The 18,358-nt window shown below is 42.4% G+C and overlaps 1 protein-coding gene across 2 annotated transcripts in view; it reads left to right on the top strand.

Annotated features, from left to right (window-relative positions):
• The window catches only part of ATG7 (autophagy related 7), a 337,049-nt gene that overhangs the window by 84,512 nt on the left and 234,179 nt on the right, over nucleotides 1-18,358 (top strand). For both annotated transcript variants that reach the window (XM_030205749.1, XM_030205748.1), the window contains exons 13-14: nucleotides 12,892-13,086; nucleotides 18,012-18,212. In XM_030205749.1, the coding sequence (XP_030061609.1) occupies nucleotides 12,892-13,086; nucleotides 18,012-18,212 (396 nt within the window). The remainder of the gene's footprint in view (nucleotides 1-12,891; nucleotides 13,087-18,011; nucleotides 18,213-18,358) is intronic.

Genomic DNA, 18,358 nt, shown 5'->3' with positions numbered 1-18,358 from the left:
GCCCAGATTGGACTGTCAGTGTTTTTTGTAATTTGTATGTTCTGGTTAGGAATATGCATGTATGGAGTGTTTTTGCTGTTTGATTGTGTGTTACTTGTTTCTCGCCTTGGGTAAAGGTGGGCCATAAATAATAAACCTAAACCTACTTATGCATAATTCATGTAAACCATTTTTCAAGCTACAGTTAATTCTAATGTAAAAGTTCAACACATATTGGTACTTATCCCACAAAAATCGAGGTCTTATTTCTATCCAGATGGACTTTTCTATCCCTTTTTGGACCACACTCCAGTTTTTTTTTTTCAAAATTACCATTACATCTTTAGGAATCCTTTTGCATAACTTTCTTTTTCCCCTCATATTTTGAAAATTATGCATAGAAATCAAAACAAAACATGGAAAAGAAACTATGATGATACCTTTTTTATTGGACATAATACATTTCTTGATTAGCTTTCGAAGGTTGCCCTTCGTCAGATTGGAAATAAGCAAATGTGGTAGCAGATAGTGTGTATATATAAGAGAAACATCAAAGCATTATTTTGACAGTCTGACAGAGTGGGAGGGTGGGGGTATGCATGGGGACATCAAAGCATTTCATTGATATTCTAACAGGATGGTGTGGGAAGGTGAGAGGAGGGTGATAAACAGAGAAATACAACTTTATGGTTTATAATGGGCTAGAAAACCCAGATCCTTAAGTCCTGTCTATTGGGTGTCAAAATATTCAATCATTCTGATTTCAAAGGTCTTGCGTTCTTGTCAGACTGTCAAAGTAATGCTTTGATGTTTCTCTTGTATATACTATCTGCTACTGCATTTGCTTATTTCCGATCTGACGAAGAAGGGCAACCTTCAAAAGCTAATCAAGAAATGTATTAAGTTTTATGTCCAATAAAAAAGGTATCATCTTATTTTCTTTTCCATGTTTTATTTTGTTTGATTTCTATTGATAACCTTTAAGAGTGGACTAACATGGCTACCACACCTCTCTATTTAAGATGGAAAATTATTCAGAAATCTTTCAGAGCCCTTAGGAAAATCAGGACACTGAAGCCATACTTGGACTGTCACGCCATAAAAAGTTTGGTACATAACATAATATTGCGTTTTCTACATCAGTGGTTTTTAGTCCAGTCCTCAGGGATCTCCTGGCCGTTTGGGTTTTCAGGGTATCCATAATGAATATGCGTGAGAGAGATTTGCATGCTGGCTTCTTGGTATGCAAATCTCTCTCATGCACATTCATTGTGGATATTCTGAAAACACACACAAATTAACAAGCAACATATGATACACCTTGTTTCAGTGCATCATTATTACAGCTTTAGAGAAACATGTCAGAGTTTTACAGTTTTCTCCCACCCCCCTCGTGCTCAGGCACTCTTCCCACCCCCCTCAAACCCACACACTAAAGTCCCCACCCAAAGGGGTATACTCTTCAGCTCTCACAATATTGTCTCAGCACTAACTGTATGGCAGCCTTCGCACAAATATGGTGGGAAAGCTCGCAACAATTATGGCAGATGTTATGCACTACTGCAAGTTAATTTTTATTTATTTATTAGGATATATTTACTGCCTTTTTTTGAAGGAATTCGCTCAAGGTGGTGTACAGTAAGAATAAATCAAACCTGAGCAACAGTCTATGGCAGTAAAAATATTCAAATACAAAGTATGGCTTAGTATTCTACTTAGAATGTCAACACAATATGTAATAGAATATTTTAATTGACAGTGTAGGGTATAAGCAAAGATGGAACATATAGATAGGTGAGAGGGTAACAGAAGTTAGAAAAGGGGACTAATTTAAAGAAAGTTACACATCAGGTCAGAGAGATGTTTAACGTATAGATAGGTACGAGAGTAAGAGGAGTTATTAAATAAGGTAACTAATGAAAGGTGCACATGAGGTCGGAGAGATGGTTAAATATTATCTTAGCTGGGGTACATATCCTGCTGTAGTATGTGCAGCCTGTGTCACTCATGTGTGTGAGACTAAGAAGTTAGTTACTTCTTCCGTTAAAGATCTGGTTGAAGAGCCAAGCGTTAACCTGCTTCCTGAAGTAGAGATAGTCTTGTGTGAAGTGGAGCCTTTCAGGCAGTGCATTCCAGAGTGTGGGGGCTATTCCAGAGAAGGCTGTCTTGTGGGTATCAAATTGTGTAATGTCTTTTGGAGAGGTTGTGGTTAGTGATAGTCCTTGAGAGGACCTTAGTATCCCTGGAGGTGTGTAGAGGATCATCCTATTCTTCAGGTACTCAGGGCCATTTCCTTTAAGGGCCTTGAAGATCATAGTTTTAAATTTAGCCCTGTATCGTACTGGTAGCCGATTAAGTTTTTGCAAAAATGGTGTGAGTTCACGTCACTTAAAACCTTCTTACTGCAGCATTCTGAATCAATTTTGGCAGTTACCACATGGTAATTGGAAACCTTGCCACACTTTAGAAAATAGGGGCCTTAAGGGGCTGTTGATATGTTGTTTTACCACTAATTTGTGCTCTTTTAATGCAGGTCCCGTTGTATGCAGTTAGACCTAATTACTAATAACAGGGCTTAACAGGAAAATAAAATGTCTTAATGGTAGCCCACATAACTCTGCCTCTTAATGTCTTTGTACTTATCCTTGGATTGTAAGCTTCAAATGATGAATTGACTTAGGATTTGAATACACCTTGAGTGGTTTTTTTTGTTACATTTGTACCCCGCGCTTTCCCATTCATGGCAGGCTCAATGCGGCTTACATGGGGCAATGGAGGGTTAAGTGACTTGCCCAGAGTCACAAGGAGCTGCCTGTGCCTGAAGTGGGAATCGAACTCAGTTCCCCAGGACCAAAGTCCACCACCCTAACCACGAGGCCACTCCTCCTGCTCAAGTCTAAAGTGGAATGAGTCTGGATTTAGTTGAGGCTCTAGTCAGGTAGAATGTTGATTAGCTGCAGTATAGTTCTTTACTAGGGTCTACATAAGTACAAAATACTTGCGTTTTGTTTAGCTACTTTAAATTACAAGTATTTTTATGATTTCTTTTGTCTGTAGCTTGCAAGAGGTTAAGTGAAAAGTTCAAGACGGAAAATATACTCATCATGTAGAAGCTGTTTATTATGTTAATGAATTCAGCTTTCAGCAGGCATTGAACCGTTCTATTAATTTCATATTCTGCACCGTCTCGTGGCTAATTTGAAATGTTAGAAATCTAAAGAGCAATGCCTTTGATCCTCTCGTGGTGTTCTCTTCCAGTCTCTTGTGCTACAATATCAAAAATTGGCTTTGTTCCAGATATAATGAAGTAAGACAACCTAGGTTGCAAAAGGTGACAAACTATATAGCATTTGTTCAGTAATCTATAAAATTTAAAGAAAATTTTGATGTTTATGATTGGACACCCATTTAGGACATCTAAAACCAGACCTAAATACCTGCACCTAAGTTAGGCACAGCTCAGGAGTATTCTATAATAGTGCGCAGAGTTTTTTTTTGAAATACCTACAACCCGCCCATGGCCATGCCCCCTTTTCAACTGTGTGCATTAGAATTTACATGCACCACATTATAGAATACACCTAGAAAGTTGTGCACATTAATTCTTATTAAAGTTATTCAAAGTCGTTAAATCGCAGGACGATTGTGAAAAATTACAAGAGGACCTTACGAGACTGGGAGACTGGGTGTCTAAATGGCAGATGATGTTTAATGTGAGCAAGTGCAAAGTGATGCATGTGGGAAAGAGGTGCCTGAATTATCTAATATAATAAAACGCACCCTCAACGTTCTGAGGACAACGTTCTGAAGCCATCTGACGTCACTCCCAGGCTGAAGGGTTCGTGGATTCATGGTGTGAAGCCTTCAAGCCAGCCAGCCGTCTCTGCCCCAGCCCTCGCGTCAAACGTCATGACGTCGAGGGCGGAAAAAAAAAAACAATTCCGGCAGCGCAGCGTCAGGGAAGGAGGCGGCGCTCCCGACGTCTCTAGCCTTCCCTTCGCTGTGTTCCGCCTTCTTCTGACGTCAAGGATGACGTCAGAAGAAGGCGGAACACAGCGAAGGGAAGGCTAGACGTCGGGAGCGCCGCCTCCTTCCCTGACGCTTCGCAGCCGAAACCGCCACGGAGGTAAATTTAAAAAGAAGAAAAAGGAAGTTGGGGGGAGAGAAGAGGGTGGCCAGTAAAGTTGAACAATGGGAGCGGGAGGGCAGGGGAGAAACGACAGCATGGATGCGAAGGGGGGGGGGCATGGATGCGAAGGGGGGGAGAAGAGGGCGGGCCAGGCTGGGACATGGGAGAGAGAGGAGCATGGATGCGAAGGGGGGTCATGGAAGGGAGAGAGGGGAATTGCTGGAAAAGGATGAATGGAGGGGGCAGGGGACAGAGGAGCATGGATGGGCAAGGATTGGGAGGGCAGGGCTCAGGGAGAGAGGGGAATTGCTGGAAAGGGATGAATGGAGGGGGCAGGGGACAGAGGAGCATGGATGGGCATGGATTGGGAGGGCAGGGCTCAGGGAGAGAGGGGAATTGCTGGATAGGGATGAATGGAGGAGACAGATGGGCATGGATGGATATGGATTGCAGGGCTCAGGGAGAGAGGGGAATTGCTGGATAGGGATGAATGGAGGGGACAGGTGACAGAGGAGCATGGATGATCATGGATTGGGAGGGCAGGGCTCAGGGAGAGAGGGGAATTGCTGGAAAAGGATGAATGGAGGGGGCAGGGGACAGATGGGCATGGATTGGGAGGGCAGGGCTCACACTCTCTCTCTCATATACAATGTCTTTCTGACTCTCACTCTCACACACTCTGTCTCACACTGTATCACATTCACTCTCTATGTGCCACACAGTCACTCACACACTCGCTTGGTCTCATACACTCACTCTCACAGAGAATCTGTGTCCCACACACACTCACTGTGTCTCACACACACACACACTCTCTCACAATCACACTCACACCCAGACTCACTCTCTCACACACACACACACTCACACTTTCACTCTGACTCTCAAACAGTCACTCTCACATACACTCAAACATACACACTCCGAGGAAAACCTTGCTAGCGCCCGTTTCATTTGTGTCAGAACCGGGCCTTTTTTACTAGTAGCTACTTAATGCAAATTTCCACGTTAGGGGTCACCGACCAAGAAAGGGATCTAGGTGTTGTCGTCGATGATACGTTGAAATCTTTTGCTCGGTGTGCTGCGGTGGCTAAGAAAGCAAATAGAATGTTAGGTATTATTAGGAAAGGAATGGAAAACAAAAATGAGGACATTATATTGCTTTTGTTTCGCTCCATGGGTTTGATTGTACCTCAAATATTGTGTTCAATTCTGGTCGCCGCATCTCAAAAAGGATATAGTGAAATTAAAAAAAGGTGCAGAGAAGGGCGACAAAAATGATAAAGGGGATGGGACAACTTCCCTATGAGGAAAGGCTAAAGCGGCTAGGGCTCTTCAGCTTGGAGAAAAGACAGCTGAGGGGATATATTATAGAGGTCTATAAAATAATGAATGGAGTGGAAAGGGTAGACGTGAAGCATCTGTTTACTCTTTCCAAAAATACTAGGACTAGGGGACATGCGATGAAGCTACAAAGTAGTAAATTTAAGACGAATCGGAGAAAAGTTTTCTTCACTCAACGTGTAATTAAACTCTGGAATTCATTGCCAGAGAATGTGGTAAAGGCAGTTAGCTTAGCGGTGTTTAAAAAAGGTTTGGTTGGCTTCCTAAAGGAAAAGTCCATAGTCCATTATTAAAATGGACTTGAGGAAACTCCACTGCTTATTTGTGGGATAAGCAGCATAAATGTGTTTGTTGGAAACAGGATGCTGAGCTTGATGGACCTTTGGTCTGTCCCAGTATGGCAATACTTATGTAAGCCAATTAGTCCTGCTAATTGGTTGTTAAGCACCAATTAGTGCTGATTGGCTTGTTAATTAAGTTGTGCGTGTAATTTGGCCATTTTGGGCTTTCCGCCGCTTAGTAAAAGCGGCTCTAACTGTGCATTAGCACCTATAGGATACAGGGCTTCTTTTACAAAGCTGTGCTACCGATTCCTGCCCAGGAAATGAGAGGAAGCCCATAGGAATTGAATGGGCTTCCTTTCATTTGCTGCACTGAGAATTGGTAGCGCAGCTTTGTAAAAGAAGCCACAGTTTAGTAAAAGGGGCCCCTTAACATTTTCTACACTGAGGACTGATTGAATAATGTACAGCTGATGGGAGAAACATCTATAATATTTATAGCTGTGGACCTGTGGTTATAAACATGAAATAATAGGGTATTGAGCTTTGTGATCTCTTTACATTTTATATGATGGCTATGTTTGTTTGTACGTCTTATTTATTTATGTTCTGGTGGAAGTTGTTTGAATACATTTTTTTTAATACAATACTATTATATCCTTTTTTTTTTTTGGAACATACTGGTCCACCCCTGCTCTGTTTTCCCTTGTGCCTTTGGATGTTCTAGGGGTTGATTCTCCTTTTTTGTGTTGCTTTGGTCTATCGTATTTCAAATATTTGAGAAACTCATTCAAGATTTTGTGTAAGATGTTTTTGTGAATATTTAGTGTGTTTATTCACCTATTTGGGATGCTGTTAATAATCTTGGGGAAGCGTTTATAAAATAGACTTAAAATTATCTCCCCTGTTTACTAAGCCGCACTGGAGCTGGCAGAGCCCATTCACTTTGAGTGGACTGTGTCAGCTTTGCCGCGCGGCTTAATAAACAAGGGGGAAATACTATATTTGGCCATAGGCATCCTGTTATAAAATTACCACCTTAAAAGCTAATGGAAATAATATTGAATAGCATGAACTGCTTGTTATGTCCTTAAGTATCTTTTTAATTCCTTCAAATATCACGTGCTTCTTTTGCATCTCAGAACTGTAGTGCAGAAAGATAGCAATCTGGATCCCCTGAAAGTCCAACCTCACCAGTCTTTGTACCTTCTGCAGGATCCATTCCTCTGTTACGAAATTGTGTACCTTGGCCAAGATAGGTTATGGGGACTTCTGACCTTTCTGAATCTACCTTGGAACTTGGTGGATTTACTCCAACTGTATCTGAGAGTCGCTGGCCATGAGGTTTAAGATTCCCGTTAACACACGTTTCACAGCCAGCAGTGAATATCAGCATTGAACAGCCATGGTTTAACTCTTTATCTGGCCATATTTACGCAGACATACCTACACAAAGCCATTCAATAAGGGGGGGGGGGGGGGGGGGGGAGGAAGATAGAAATATTTCAGCTTTTTTGTGAATAATCAGATGGCTCTGGAATCAAGTTACTTTAGTAAAGATATAGCACACAATAATGAAAAAAGTTTTCAGTAAAGATTAATATCAGTGTGTAATATGAAGTATGGAAATGTGTAGTGGCATAATTCCGCCTATATTTAATTACCAGATGGTAATCAAAGTAAACCATCACATTAAGTAAATTAAGCTGAAATGAGAGAGACCAATGTTGTCAAATATAATTTAACCAATTTACTGTTTTTTGTTTTTTTTTCAGCCGGCTCACTTTTCCTTCACATTCAGATTGAAAGTTTTTAGCATTAAAGTTCATTGCAGTACTGTGAAGTATTGGATTTAGTTCAGTGTTTAGTATTGTAATTTTCTTTGCATATTTATTTATAATTTTTAAGTATGATACTTTGCTTTTGTTGGTAAGCCCAAAGCATGTTGTAACATAAAACATCCTGGAGTGAATCGCAAAGGATTTCCTGTAGAAGGTAGAGAATGAACTCTTGTTTTAACAGCTCATCGGCTAAATCGGTCTGTGGATTGAGTAGCAAGGTTTCTCGCTGGTGTTGCAAAGTTCATGATTCACAAAGGAAGTTTGAAGGGCCAGTCTGGTGAGATGTGACGATGGGGAACAACTAACACCTCAGAAGGTTTCAGCATAATGGCTTTGAGTTGGTCCTGTTTATGCTGTATAGGAGGTGTCAGTGGTACAAATCCAAAACAGTATCAATTGTCTAATGAACACTCTGCAGGAAATCCTTTGCGATTCACACCAGGATGTTTTATGTTGCAATATGCTTTGGGCTTCCCAGATCGTTGGCATCAGGAAATGCTGACACATCCCAGGCTGATATTGAAAGAAACTAAGGGCTAGATGCACTAAACCTTAATGACCCTCTAACAACCCTTTAACGAAGGAAATTCTTAACCGTTGCATGCATTAAAGGCCTTTTTCCTACGAAGCAAGCAGCTAACGAAAACGGAATGCAAAAGGAGAAACTACCATTGAAATGTGGACAATTCAGAATGCACTAACCATACCGATGATTGCAACGAATCATTTACCGTCAGAAATTTTACGTGTGCTCAGACCTGTCGTTAAGGCCCCCTTCACCATAAAAATCCAAGGCAGCATGTTTAAAAAGAAAAGTGAGATACAAACACGTGGCTCTCCACTTTCCCCTGCATCATTACAAAACAAAACATACTACTTCTCCCTGCAGCTTAAAAATCCTGTCTCTCCCCTTCTCCAACAGCTTTGAAAATTAACACTCTATCCCCTAAAGCCAATTTTCCCAGTACTGTAAACAAACTGCAAAGAGGTCTTTTTGTTACAAAAGGGGATTTACGAGGGTCGGTCGTTTTTTTTGAGTTATCTTCAACTGCACTCTTCTGCTAGATCAGACAGCTAAAAGACTTGCAGGTCGGGATCCCCCCCTCGCACGCCCCAGTCTGACGTAAGCAACCTATGTAGGTTTAATACGTTTGTGGCTGCTCTGCGCATGCTTAAGGAGCAAATTAACGACGGGGATAACGTACGCTTGATACATTGTACTTTTCAATACCGCACCGAACATTTCTGAGCTGTTTTTTTTTGTGCATTCTTTGTTTTCAAATTCGTTAAGCACTTTTACGATTTAGATTTTTTTAACGTTTGGTTGATGCATCTAGCCCTAAATCTTTCACCAGAACACTCCTTTTTAATAGAAGGTATACTGCTTCGCTGGGTCTGTACCAATGAGGACTGGCTTGGGTATATCCTGAGGACTGGGTTGAGAACCCCAGCTCCAGAGCAAATGTCTCTATCAGAGTGGAGCAAGAACTATTGGACTTTCTCAAGGAGGTCAATAGATTTTAAGGTGTCCAAAGAAACAGGTTGCACCAGTTCGCCAGCACCCCCAGTCTTCACCAGCTCCCTCCTTCCTGATGTTATATAATAAGCTTGTGCACTTGCTAATCTGGACCTCAACCCTTTCATCTATGCGGACGATATTACAGTCTACATCCCTTTTCAAACCACAATATCAGAAGTTACCAACCTCATAGATGCCTGTTTCTCCACTTTAGAACATTGGGCCAGGGTGTTCCGCTTCAGGCTAAATAGGGAAAAAACTCATTGTCTCATCCTCTCGTCCACGCACTCTAATATATCTGACTCAATGCTTCCAGTTCTGGGCTCTACCCTCCCGATTACTAAAAGCCTGAGACTTTTAGGAGTGCATCTGGATTCACATCTCCAGCTGGCTGATCACGTACAATCAGTCTCCAAAAAAATGTTCCAGGCCATGTGGAGACTTCGGCGAATCAGATATCTCCTTCCCAGAGACTTGTTCCGTACCCTTGTCCACTGGCTTGTCCTATCCCACCTGGATTATTGTAGTGGTATTTATGTGGGTTGCCAGGCCTCCTTATTGAAAATGTTCCAAACGGCTCAGAACACTGCGGCGAGGCTCATCCTTAAAGAAAGGCGTTTTGCACATGCTGAACCCCTGCGCTTTAAACTTCATTGGCTGCCTGTACAGGAGCGCATCGCTTTTAAGATCTGCTCCCTAACACATAAAATCATTTATGGGACCTCCCCGGATTACATGCTCCCCTTGATCGACCTTCCGCCTAGAAATGCCAACCCTGCTGCTCGGTCCTATCTCCACCTCCATTTTCCGAATTGTAAGGGAGTCAAGTATAAGAAAATCTTCGCCTCGTCTTTCTGTTATTGGAGTCCCAAATACTGGAACGCACTACCTCGTCACCTTAAAACTCAAGAGGATCATGCCCTTTTTAAGAAGTTGTTAAAGACATTCCTCTTTGCCAAGACTTACCACTCAACTTGCCATGTTGATTAAAACATCTCTTGTCCCTTACCCTACCTAGTTCACGTTGTTAGTTTCTTCCCTCCAACCTACTTCTTTATGTTTGACTAAGCTATTAAGATTGTACTATTATTTAATTCTCTGTGAGCCACATTGCGCCTGCATGAGTGGGAAAATGTGGGATATAAGTAACAAATAAATAAATAAATAAATAAATAAATAGGAGATACAACTTTCTACAGGTATTCTTAGTCTTCATAAAATAGCTTCTGAGTATTATCTCTGGTTTAACTGAATGAGATGTAGTTATGAAACTGGAGATTAAATCTCCCACTTTGATTTTCCAGAACTTCTACCATTATACGGATAGCTAACAGATCTTTATTTAGGCAGACTTTTTCATAGTATGACAATATGCAGCAGGCGACGCCATTTATACTGTAGTATGATTTCGTGTGTCATAAGACATGAAAGTTTTATAGGGAAACAGTATTTGTAGATTTGGGTTTTTTAAATTGTAATTTTAGTCTGTGTATTTTGTTGTCTACTGTTTTTAGTGTATGCCATTTTATTTATCGAACTGGTCAATTTATTGTATATGTAGGCTGTAACCCACTTAGGGCCCTGTTTACAAAGGTGCGCTGGCGTATTTAGCACATGCTAAAAATTAGTGTACGCAAACCATGTAGACGCCTATAGGAATATTATGGGCATCCACACGGTTAACACGTGCTAATTTGTAGCTCTCACTAAAAACACTAGCACACCTTTGTTAAAAGGGCCCTTAAATTTTTATATAAAGCAAACTAGAAATTTAAAGATGAGCAATATAACTATGTAACATAAGTAAACCATTGTATGTTTCTGAATTTCTACCACTTGGCCAAAAACTTCATTCTAGATGCTGTTCTTATAGTTAACTCTTATTATCCAATTTTGTTGTTACCCCCAGCAGGTGGTCAAGATGGAGGAGAGGTTAACTTGTTCAAACAGATGCTCTATAATCCCCACAGATATAGTACTCCAACTTCCTTCTTATCTCGGGCTCCCAACCTTTCCTGAAGTCAGTCTTACCAAAGCCACCGGATAACCTTTATCTCTTGGGCTGCTTTTCAGTGGCAGCATTGCTGTGTTGCCTCTGTCTAACCCATCTGGCAATGCTTGCTTCCATATTTGATACTAGGCCAAGGATTTGCAGTCAGCATGCTCCCAGACTGCACTGGACAGCTCTGCCGCTCAGGACTGAGTGAAATCTCTGCTCTCTTCAGCTGCTCTCTTCAGCTGGTACTATCTGCCCATTCTGCTAGATCTAGAGGGAAGACCCAAATCTTCCCCTCCTCCTTATCCATATGCAAAATATTTACTAAAACTAAAAAAAAATTTGGGAACCTCAGCAGGTCAGTGCTTCCCACCTTGATACCATCTTGGATCTGTTCAGCTTATTCATTTGATACACCCATTTTCATAACATACAACATGGCATAACATTAGAATAGATAATCTGTTAAGATAGACATGGGGAAACCATTGGTTACCCTGGGATTGATAGCATGGAATGTTGCTACTATTTGGATTTCTGCTGGGTACTTGTGACCTGGATTGGCCACTGTTAGAAACATGATACTGGGCTAGATGGACCAATGGTCTGACCCAGTACGGCTATTCTTTTGTTCTTATCTACTTTCTGGGATCTGCCGTGTAGTTATGACCCGCTTTGATCTGTATATCAGAAAGTCTTTCTGCCTGAAAGGCAGATTATCCATATATTGAGAATATAGAATAGTCTTTGTATTGTTTCAGTGAAGAATACACAGGGTCCGATATTACAAGCAATTGTGCCTACTTATTTCAGGCTCAAAGGGAGCCATCCACCAGTGTTCAGGTAAACGTATCAGGCACTGCTCCTGAATATTAGCACTAACTGCCATCTTGGAACTGGGCAGGAGAGGGGGGGTGGGTTATGTGGGCAGCATCATAGAGGAGCCAGCAATTATGTGGTTGCTGGTGGTAATCGCACAAAAAGCAGGTCTAGCTATGCCTGCTTAGCTACGTGGATGCCAGCATTGAATATTGGCCAGCACCCATATAAATTCATGGATTCTGAGCCAATGTCCTCCCCCTAATTGTTCTACTGTGCTCATCAATTCCACCTCCCATGTCCAGTTGCCCCCTTTTGTGATCCCGCAATCCCCTTAGTATTCTCCCTCCCCCCCCCCCCCCCCCCCCCCCCCCCCACACACACACAATGATCCTACTCTTTATTCCAAACTGAGAAATGGTTTGCTTCAAGCTGCTTTTCTGTCTGCAATAATTTCTGAAAGATACTGTCTCGTAAGTTGCAGTGTAAAAATGATACCCTCTAGTTGTTTGTTGATGCTTTGTGATATCCATATTTAAATTTCCTTGGTTTACAGGGCTAAATTTTATTTTACACAGAAAGGAAATGGTATGTAGCAGTGATAATATATTCATGCCATGAATGTTATCAAAAGGTAGGGTTCTCATTCTTTGATGATAATGAATCATTTTTGATGTCAACAGATCCAGAATGAGCGTACCTTCTAGCTTTATTCTAATCTCTACTGTGTCAAACAAAGATTTTAATCAGTATGCTGAGTAGATATGCATTTCAGAGGGAGATCAGTCATATGAAGAAATCTGAAGAGGTGTCTGTGAAAACATTTATCATCATAGTGCTGCTTTCTGTATCAGCACACACAAAGTCTTACAGACAGGGCAGAGATCTTAAAGTGGGTACAAACAAAGCAAACTTAGCTTTAATTACTTATCTTCCTTTTACCATATCTACACATTGAATTTTGCATTTTTTCTTTCCCTTAGAATTCTTGTGGATTGAATCTGAGTATTCCCATGCCAGGTCACCCAGTGAATTTTTCTGAAGCCACCACGGAACAGGCTCAAAAGGATGTGGAACAGCTGGAAAATCTCATTTCTTCTCATGATGTTGTTTTCCTATTAATGGATACCAGAGAAAGTCGATGGCTTCCTGCTGTCATTGCAGCCAGCCAGAGGAAGGTACATGCATATCAACATACTTGTGATAATGTGTCTTGCGGTTGGCTACAGGACCTCAGACACAGGCAACTTGCAGTGCAAAGCCAAAGGAAAAGCTTTATTGGTGAAAAAGCAATCAAGCTATACAGTCTGTTCTCCTGTCACAGACTCTGTTCAACCCTGGGCAACAACCCCAATGACACTTAACTTCCTTCTCTCTTAGCAGTTCTACCTTCTTCAATACAATTTCAGTCCAGGCCTAGCTCCAACTATGACACTCAGGACCTGGGTCTTCCCAGAAAATAAAGGCATTCTTTTACCTTTGCAATTTTCTGTTTCTTCTCATGCAATATTACCACTAACTGGTATCTACATGGTGCAAACCTCTGAGCTAGGCCCATTTCTTGCTTCCCTGAGACTCCCCACAGTACTGCAGTTCAGCCACCACTTTGGGAGAACTCCTTCCCTTTGGAGCTTCTGTCTTGGAAACCCTTTCAGTTTGGACCCCCCCCCCCCCCCCCCGGAGATCTAGTCCCTTGGGGCCTTTCTGAACGTTTCTGCCTTAGGGCATTTAACCACCTCCTTGCCGGAGCACTACTACTACTATTTAGCATTTCTATAGCGCTACAAGGCATACGCAGCGCTGTACAAACATAGAAGAAAGACAGTCCCTGCTCAAAGAGCTTACAATCTAATAGACAAAAAATAAATAAAGTAAGCAAATCAAATCAATTAATGTGAACGGGAAGGAAGAGAGGAGGGGGTAGGTGGAGGCGAGTGGTTACAAGTGGTTACGAGTCAAAAGCAATGTCAAAGAGGTGGGTTTTCAGTCTAGATTTAAAGGTGGCCAAGGATGGGGCAAGACGTAGGGGCTCAGGAAGTTTATTCCAGGCGTAGGGTGCAGCGAGACAGAAGGCGCGAAGTCTGGAGTTGGCAGTAGTGGAGAAGGGAACAGATAAGAAGGATTTATCCATGGAGCGGAGTGCACGGGAAGGGGTGTAGGGAAGGACGAGTGTGGAGAGATACTGGGGAGCAGCAGAGTGAGTACATTTATAGGTTAGTAGAAGAAGTTTGAACAGGATGCGAAAACGGATAGGGAGCCAGTGAAGGGTCTTGAGGAGAGGGGTAGTATGAGTAAAGCGACCCTGGCGGAAGATGAGACGGGCAGCAGAGTTTTGAACTGACTGGAGAGGGGAGAGGTGACTAAGTGGGAGGCCAGCAAGAAGCAGATTGCAGTAGTCTAAACGAGAGGTGACAAGGGTGTGGGTGAGGGTTTTGGTAGAGTGCTCGGAAAGAAAGGGGCGGATTTTACGGATGTTGTAAAGAAAGAAACGACTGCCCCTCTGACTCGGCATAACGCCACCTGCCATAAGGTGATTTAGCTTCAACACCAGTGAAGGAGTGTTCCTAGGAGCACCTGCCACTATACTTTCACTCCCTCGCAATACTTATCCTGCTAAAGCAGTATAGAATGAGGGGTTACGTACCTCTATAAACAGATGGAAGCAGAGATGTGAAGATTCAGATGACATCAGTATAACAGCTAGTGCAGCCAGGAATATTCCCGGTATTTCTCTGCCTCCAACAGATAGTGCACGTTGACTGGTGCAGCAGGTTTCTTTAAACAGGCCTTTCTCCCCTGTAGCTCTTGAGGTTGAGCCTTGGCCTAGGCATTTCTCCCAGGGAATGGTTCATGAGTCTTCCTCTAGTCAGGTACAGAGGTGTCTTTCCCTCCAGAGCCCTAGTCTCTAGCCCAGTTGCTTTGCTAAGAGGGCTCAGGGCTTTTTTTTGAGGGGGTACTTGGGGGTACTGAGTACCAGCACCTTTTCCATTGTCTGCTAAAATTGACCCATGGTCCCCAAGTTTTAATTAAAGAGCTTAGGCTCTACACACAAATTCTGCCTTGTCATAGATTCTGTGACTGGTTGCAGGGGGCCTGGCTATTGTGGGGTGGGTCCCTCAGTGATCACCCCAACCCTGAAAGGTGGCTTGGCATTTGAGTACTGGCACCTTTTTTCCTAGAAAAAAATGCACTGAGAGGGCTTGTCTAGTGGGGCTGAAAAATATTCCCCTCCTCCATCCCTCAGGATGTTCCTTTTATTCTGTCAACTTAGTCTGGCTGTTTCAAATTTAAAAAAAAAACAGAGTTCTGGTGATAGGATACTGCATGTTAATTTAATTGAACAGGCAGGTAAGGGGATGACTGGGTCAGGCCTCTATAAGGCTCCTAGAATGCTTTTAATTTATATATTTTCCTTGAGTTTTGCTAGACTAGTCAGAAGACGCTAGTAGTCCTTAGATTCAGACTGCCCTTTCCTGTTTATTATATATAGGTTTCCTTATCACTCTGGGGTCTGTATAGGGTTCCCTGGTTGATAATGGGTTCCACGTGTATATAGGTTTTATTTAGTTCTTAGCGTTGGCATTAGCATACTGGGAATGTTCCTGGCTGTACCACTTGTTATACTGATGTCATCTGAATCTTCAAGTCTCTGCCTCCATCTGCTGATAGGGGAACATAACCTGTCAGTCTGGCCTGGTCTAGAAGGAATCAAGGAAAGGAAACTATTTAGGTAAAGGGTAAATCTTTCCATAGTCCAGTTGTACTGTCAGAATATTGAGACCAATGCAGTAAATCTTGCACAAATTCAATTTTAGTTTGGGCTTACAAACCAAGGAAGCAAAAGAATATCAGAAACAGCATGCTCGTGCTCTTGTGCACATAAACCTGAAAATGCATTAGCTAGGTAGTATGAGCACACAGTATGAGTGTGCAAACCCAAACAGAACATGACATGAGAAGCAAAAGAGAGCGGGACAGAGAATGGGGAGTGCAAGGAATGGAGGATGAACGGGAAGTGCAAAGAATGGAGGATATGGGAGAAGGGGGAAAGGCTATCCTGTACTCCACACCTTCCCATACACATCCTCATAGCTTACACACCTATATATACCCACACTTTTCTGCATCTCACACATCCTACAAGATAGCCCCAAGGGCACATACTTCCACCCCTCCTTCCAAACATATACAACTCTCCCCCCCCCACCCCAACACATACCTACATATCTGTACACAAACACCTATATAGATGCAAATGTGCATACACAACATGCACATACTTAATACATACCACAGCTCAATGCACACACTACATGTTCCTCCCCCATGCAGTTTACCACATGTCGCCCCCACACCAATAAGCCCAAGTGTTTCAGTTGAGAAAGAGGAAATATGCCATTGTCATGCTGTAAGTATGAACTTTCCAATTAGTTTCCTTTTGTTCTGCCCTTCACGCCTCTTTCTCATGTATGTATTATCTAGTTCTTTATTCTTTTGTTGGGTATGTCTCTCTTCTTGCCTTTCGCTCTTCCCTCTGTTGCTCTGTATGTTTTTTGTTTTACTTTTTTCCCCTTTTGTGAAGATGCATGAAATTTTTTTTCAAATTAACAGTTTAGGTTCATTTTAATGTCTAAAGACATACAAGTATTGATATCCCTTTAGCTGGTTCTTTTACCTCATGTATTCTTCTGCTTGCTGTTTGTTTATTCATTATGAAAAAAGTAAGAGGAAAAGATGGGCTTTGTGTTTACCATGATGGAATAACTATTTACACTACTACAAGTGAATACTAACAAAATCTAAGTAATGCAAAAATCCCTGAGTAGAAGAATTCTTAGTCTAAATTAAGAAGAACCAGAGAGAACTAATTTATAAATACCAACTGGCAAATGAATGACAAGTTCTTAGAAGCTAAATTGTAGTAAATTTAAAACGAATTGGAAACTTTTTTTTCACTCAACGTGTAATTTAAACTCTGGAATTCGTTGCCAGAGAATGTGGTAAAGGCGGTTAGCTTAGCGGAGTTTTAAAAAGGTTTGGACGTCTTCCTAAATGAAGTCCATAGACCATTATTAAATGGACTTGGGGGAAAATCCACTGTTTCTAGGATAAGCAGTTTAAAATGTTTTGTACTTTTTGGGGATCTTGCCAGGTATTTGTGACCTGGATTGGCCACTGTTGGAAACAGGATGTTGGGCTTTGGTCTTTCCCAGTATGGCAATACTTATGTAACTGTAGTGCTTAACTCTTGCCTATATAACCAGTTCCTTTGATTTTTGAGAGTTCTAAGGAACAGTCTAGGGCAGGGGCGTAACCAGACTTTGGCAGGAGGGGGGTCCAGACCCCGAGGTGAGGGGGCACATTCCCCCCCCCCCCCCCGGCGCCACCGTCACCTACCTTTGCTGGCGGGGGACCCCAACCCCTGCCAGCCGAGGTCCTCTTCTTCCGGCGTAAGGCTTAGTTCTGTTTCCGTGAGTCTGACGTCCTGCACATACAACGTGCAAGACATCAGACTCACAGAAACAGAACGAAGCCTTACGCCGGAAGAAGAGGACCTCGCTGGCTAATCTGCAAGGCTTAGTTCTGTTTCTGTGAGTCTGACGTCATGCACGTACAACAAGCAGGACGTCAGACTCACGGAAACAGAACTAAGCCTTACGCCGGAAGAAGAGGACCTCGGCTGGCGGGGGTTGGGGTCCCCCGCCAGCAAAGGTAGCCGACGGTGGCAGGGTTTGGCGGCGGGAGGAGGGGTCGAGAGTGTCGTCAGTAGGGGGGTCCAGGGACAAATCTACGGGGACCCAGGCCCCTGTGGCCCCATGTTGCTACGCCACTGGTCTAGGGCTTGTAGTGATGCCCAGGAATTTGGGAGAGCAGCCATTTCAGTGCAGACCTGCACCGTTGCCAGGAATTCACAGTCTGGATAGCTGACGCTTTTTTCTCTAATTTATTGTATTGGACACATTTAAAAATTCCCAACTGGCATTATTGTGAACAACTATAGCTCTGATTCCAATGTATAAACTTCATATTTTCCCCTCTAAAATAAAAGTACATGCTGCATTATTCTTGCGAGTAACTGTATATGTGTTGTCTTTTTTTACAGCTGGTTATCAATGCTGCCTTGGGATTTGACACATTTGTAGTAATGAGACATGGACTTAAACTGAAACGGGAGGAGCCCAGTAATTTATACGCCACTAATGTCTCTAATAATGCTGATCTCTTCAGTTCATCTCTCTTCTCCAATATCCCTGGATATAAACTTGGCTGCTACTTCTGTAATGATGTTGTGGCACCAGGGGATGTAAGTTGAACTGTGTGCAAATTGGATTTTCATGGTAGCATCCAAAATTGTGATTTACAGCTAAAGAAACCTTTTTTTCTACTTTAAACAGTATCTGTAAATTCCCCCTCGCCCCCAAGTGACTAAAACTCCATGTTTTCACAGCA

This window comes from Microcaecilia unicolor, chromosome 6, assembly GCF_901765095.1.
Source record: "Microcaecilia unicolor chromosome 6, aMicUni1.1, whole genome shotgun sequence".
Classification (NCBI taxonomy): Eukaryota; Metazoa; Chordata; class Amphibia; order Gymnophiona; family Siphonopidae; genus Microcaecilia; species Microcaecilia unicolor.
The sequence above is the reverse complement of the archived record's forward strand: the minus strand, read 5'-3'. Positions and strand labels throughout refer to the sequence as shown.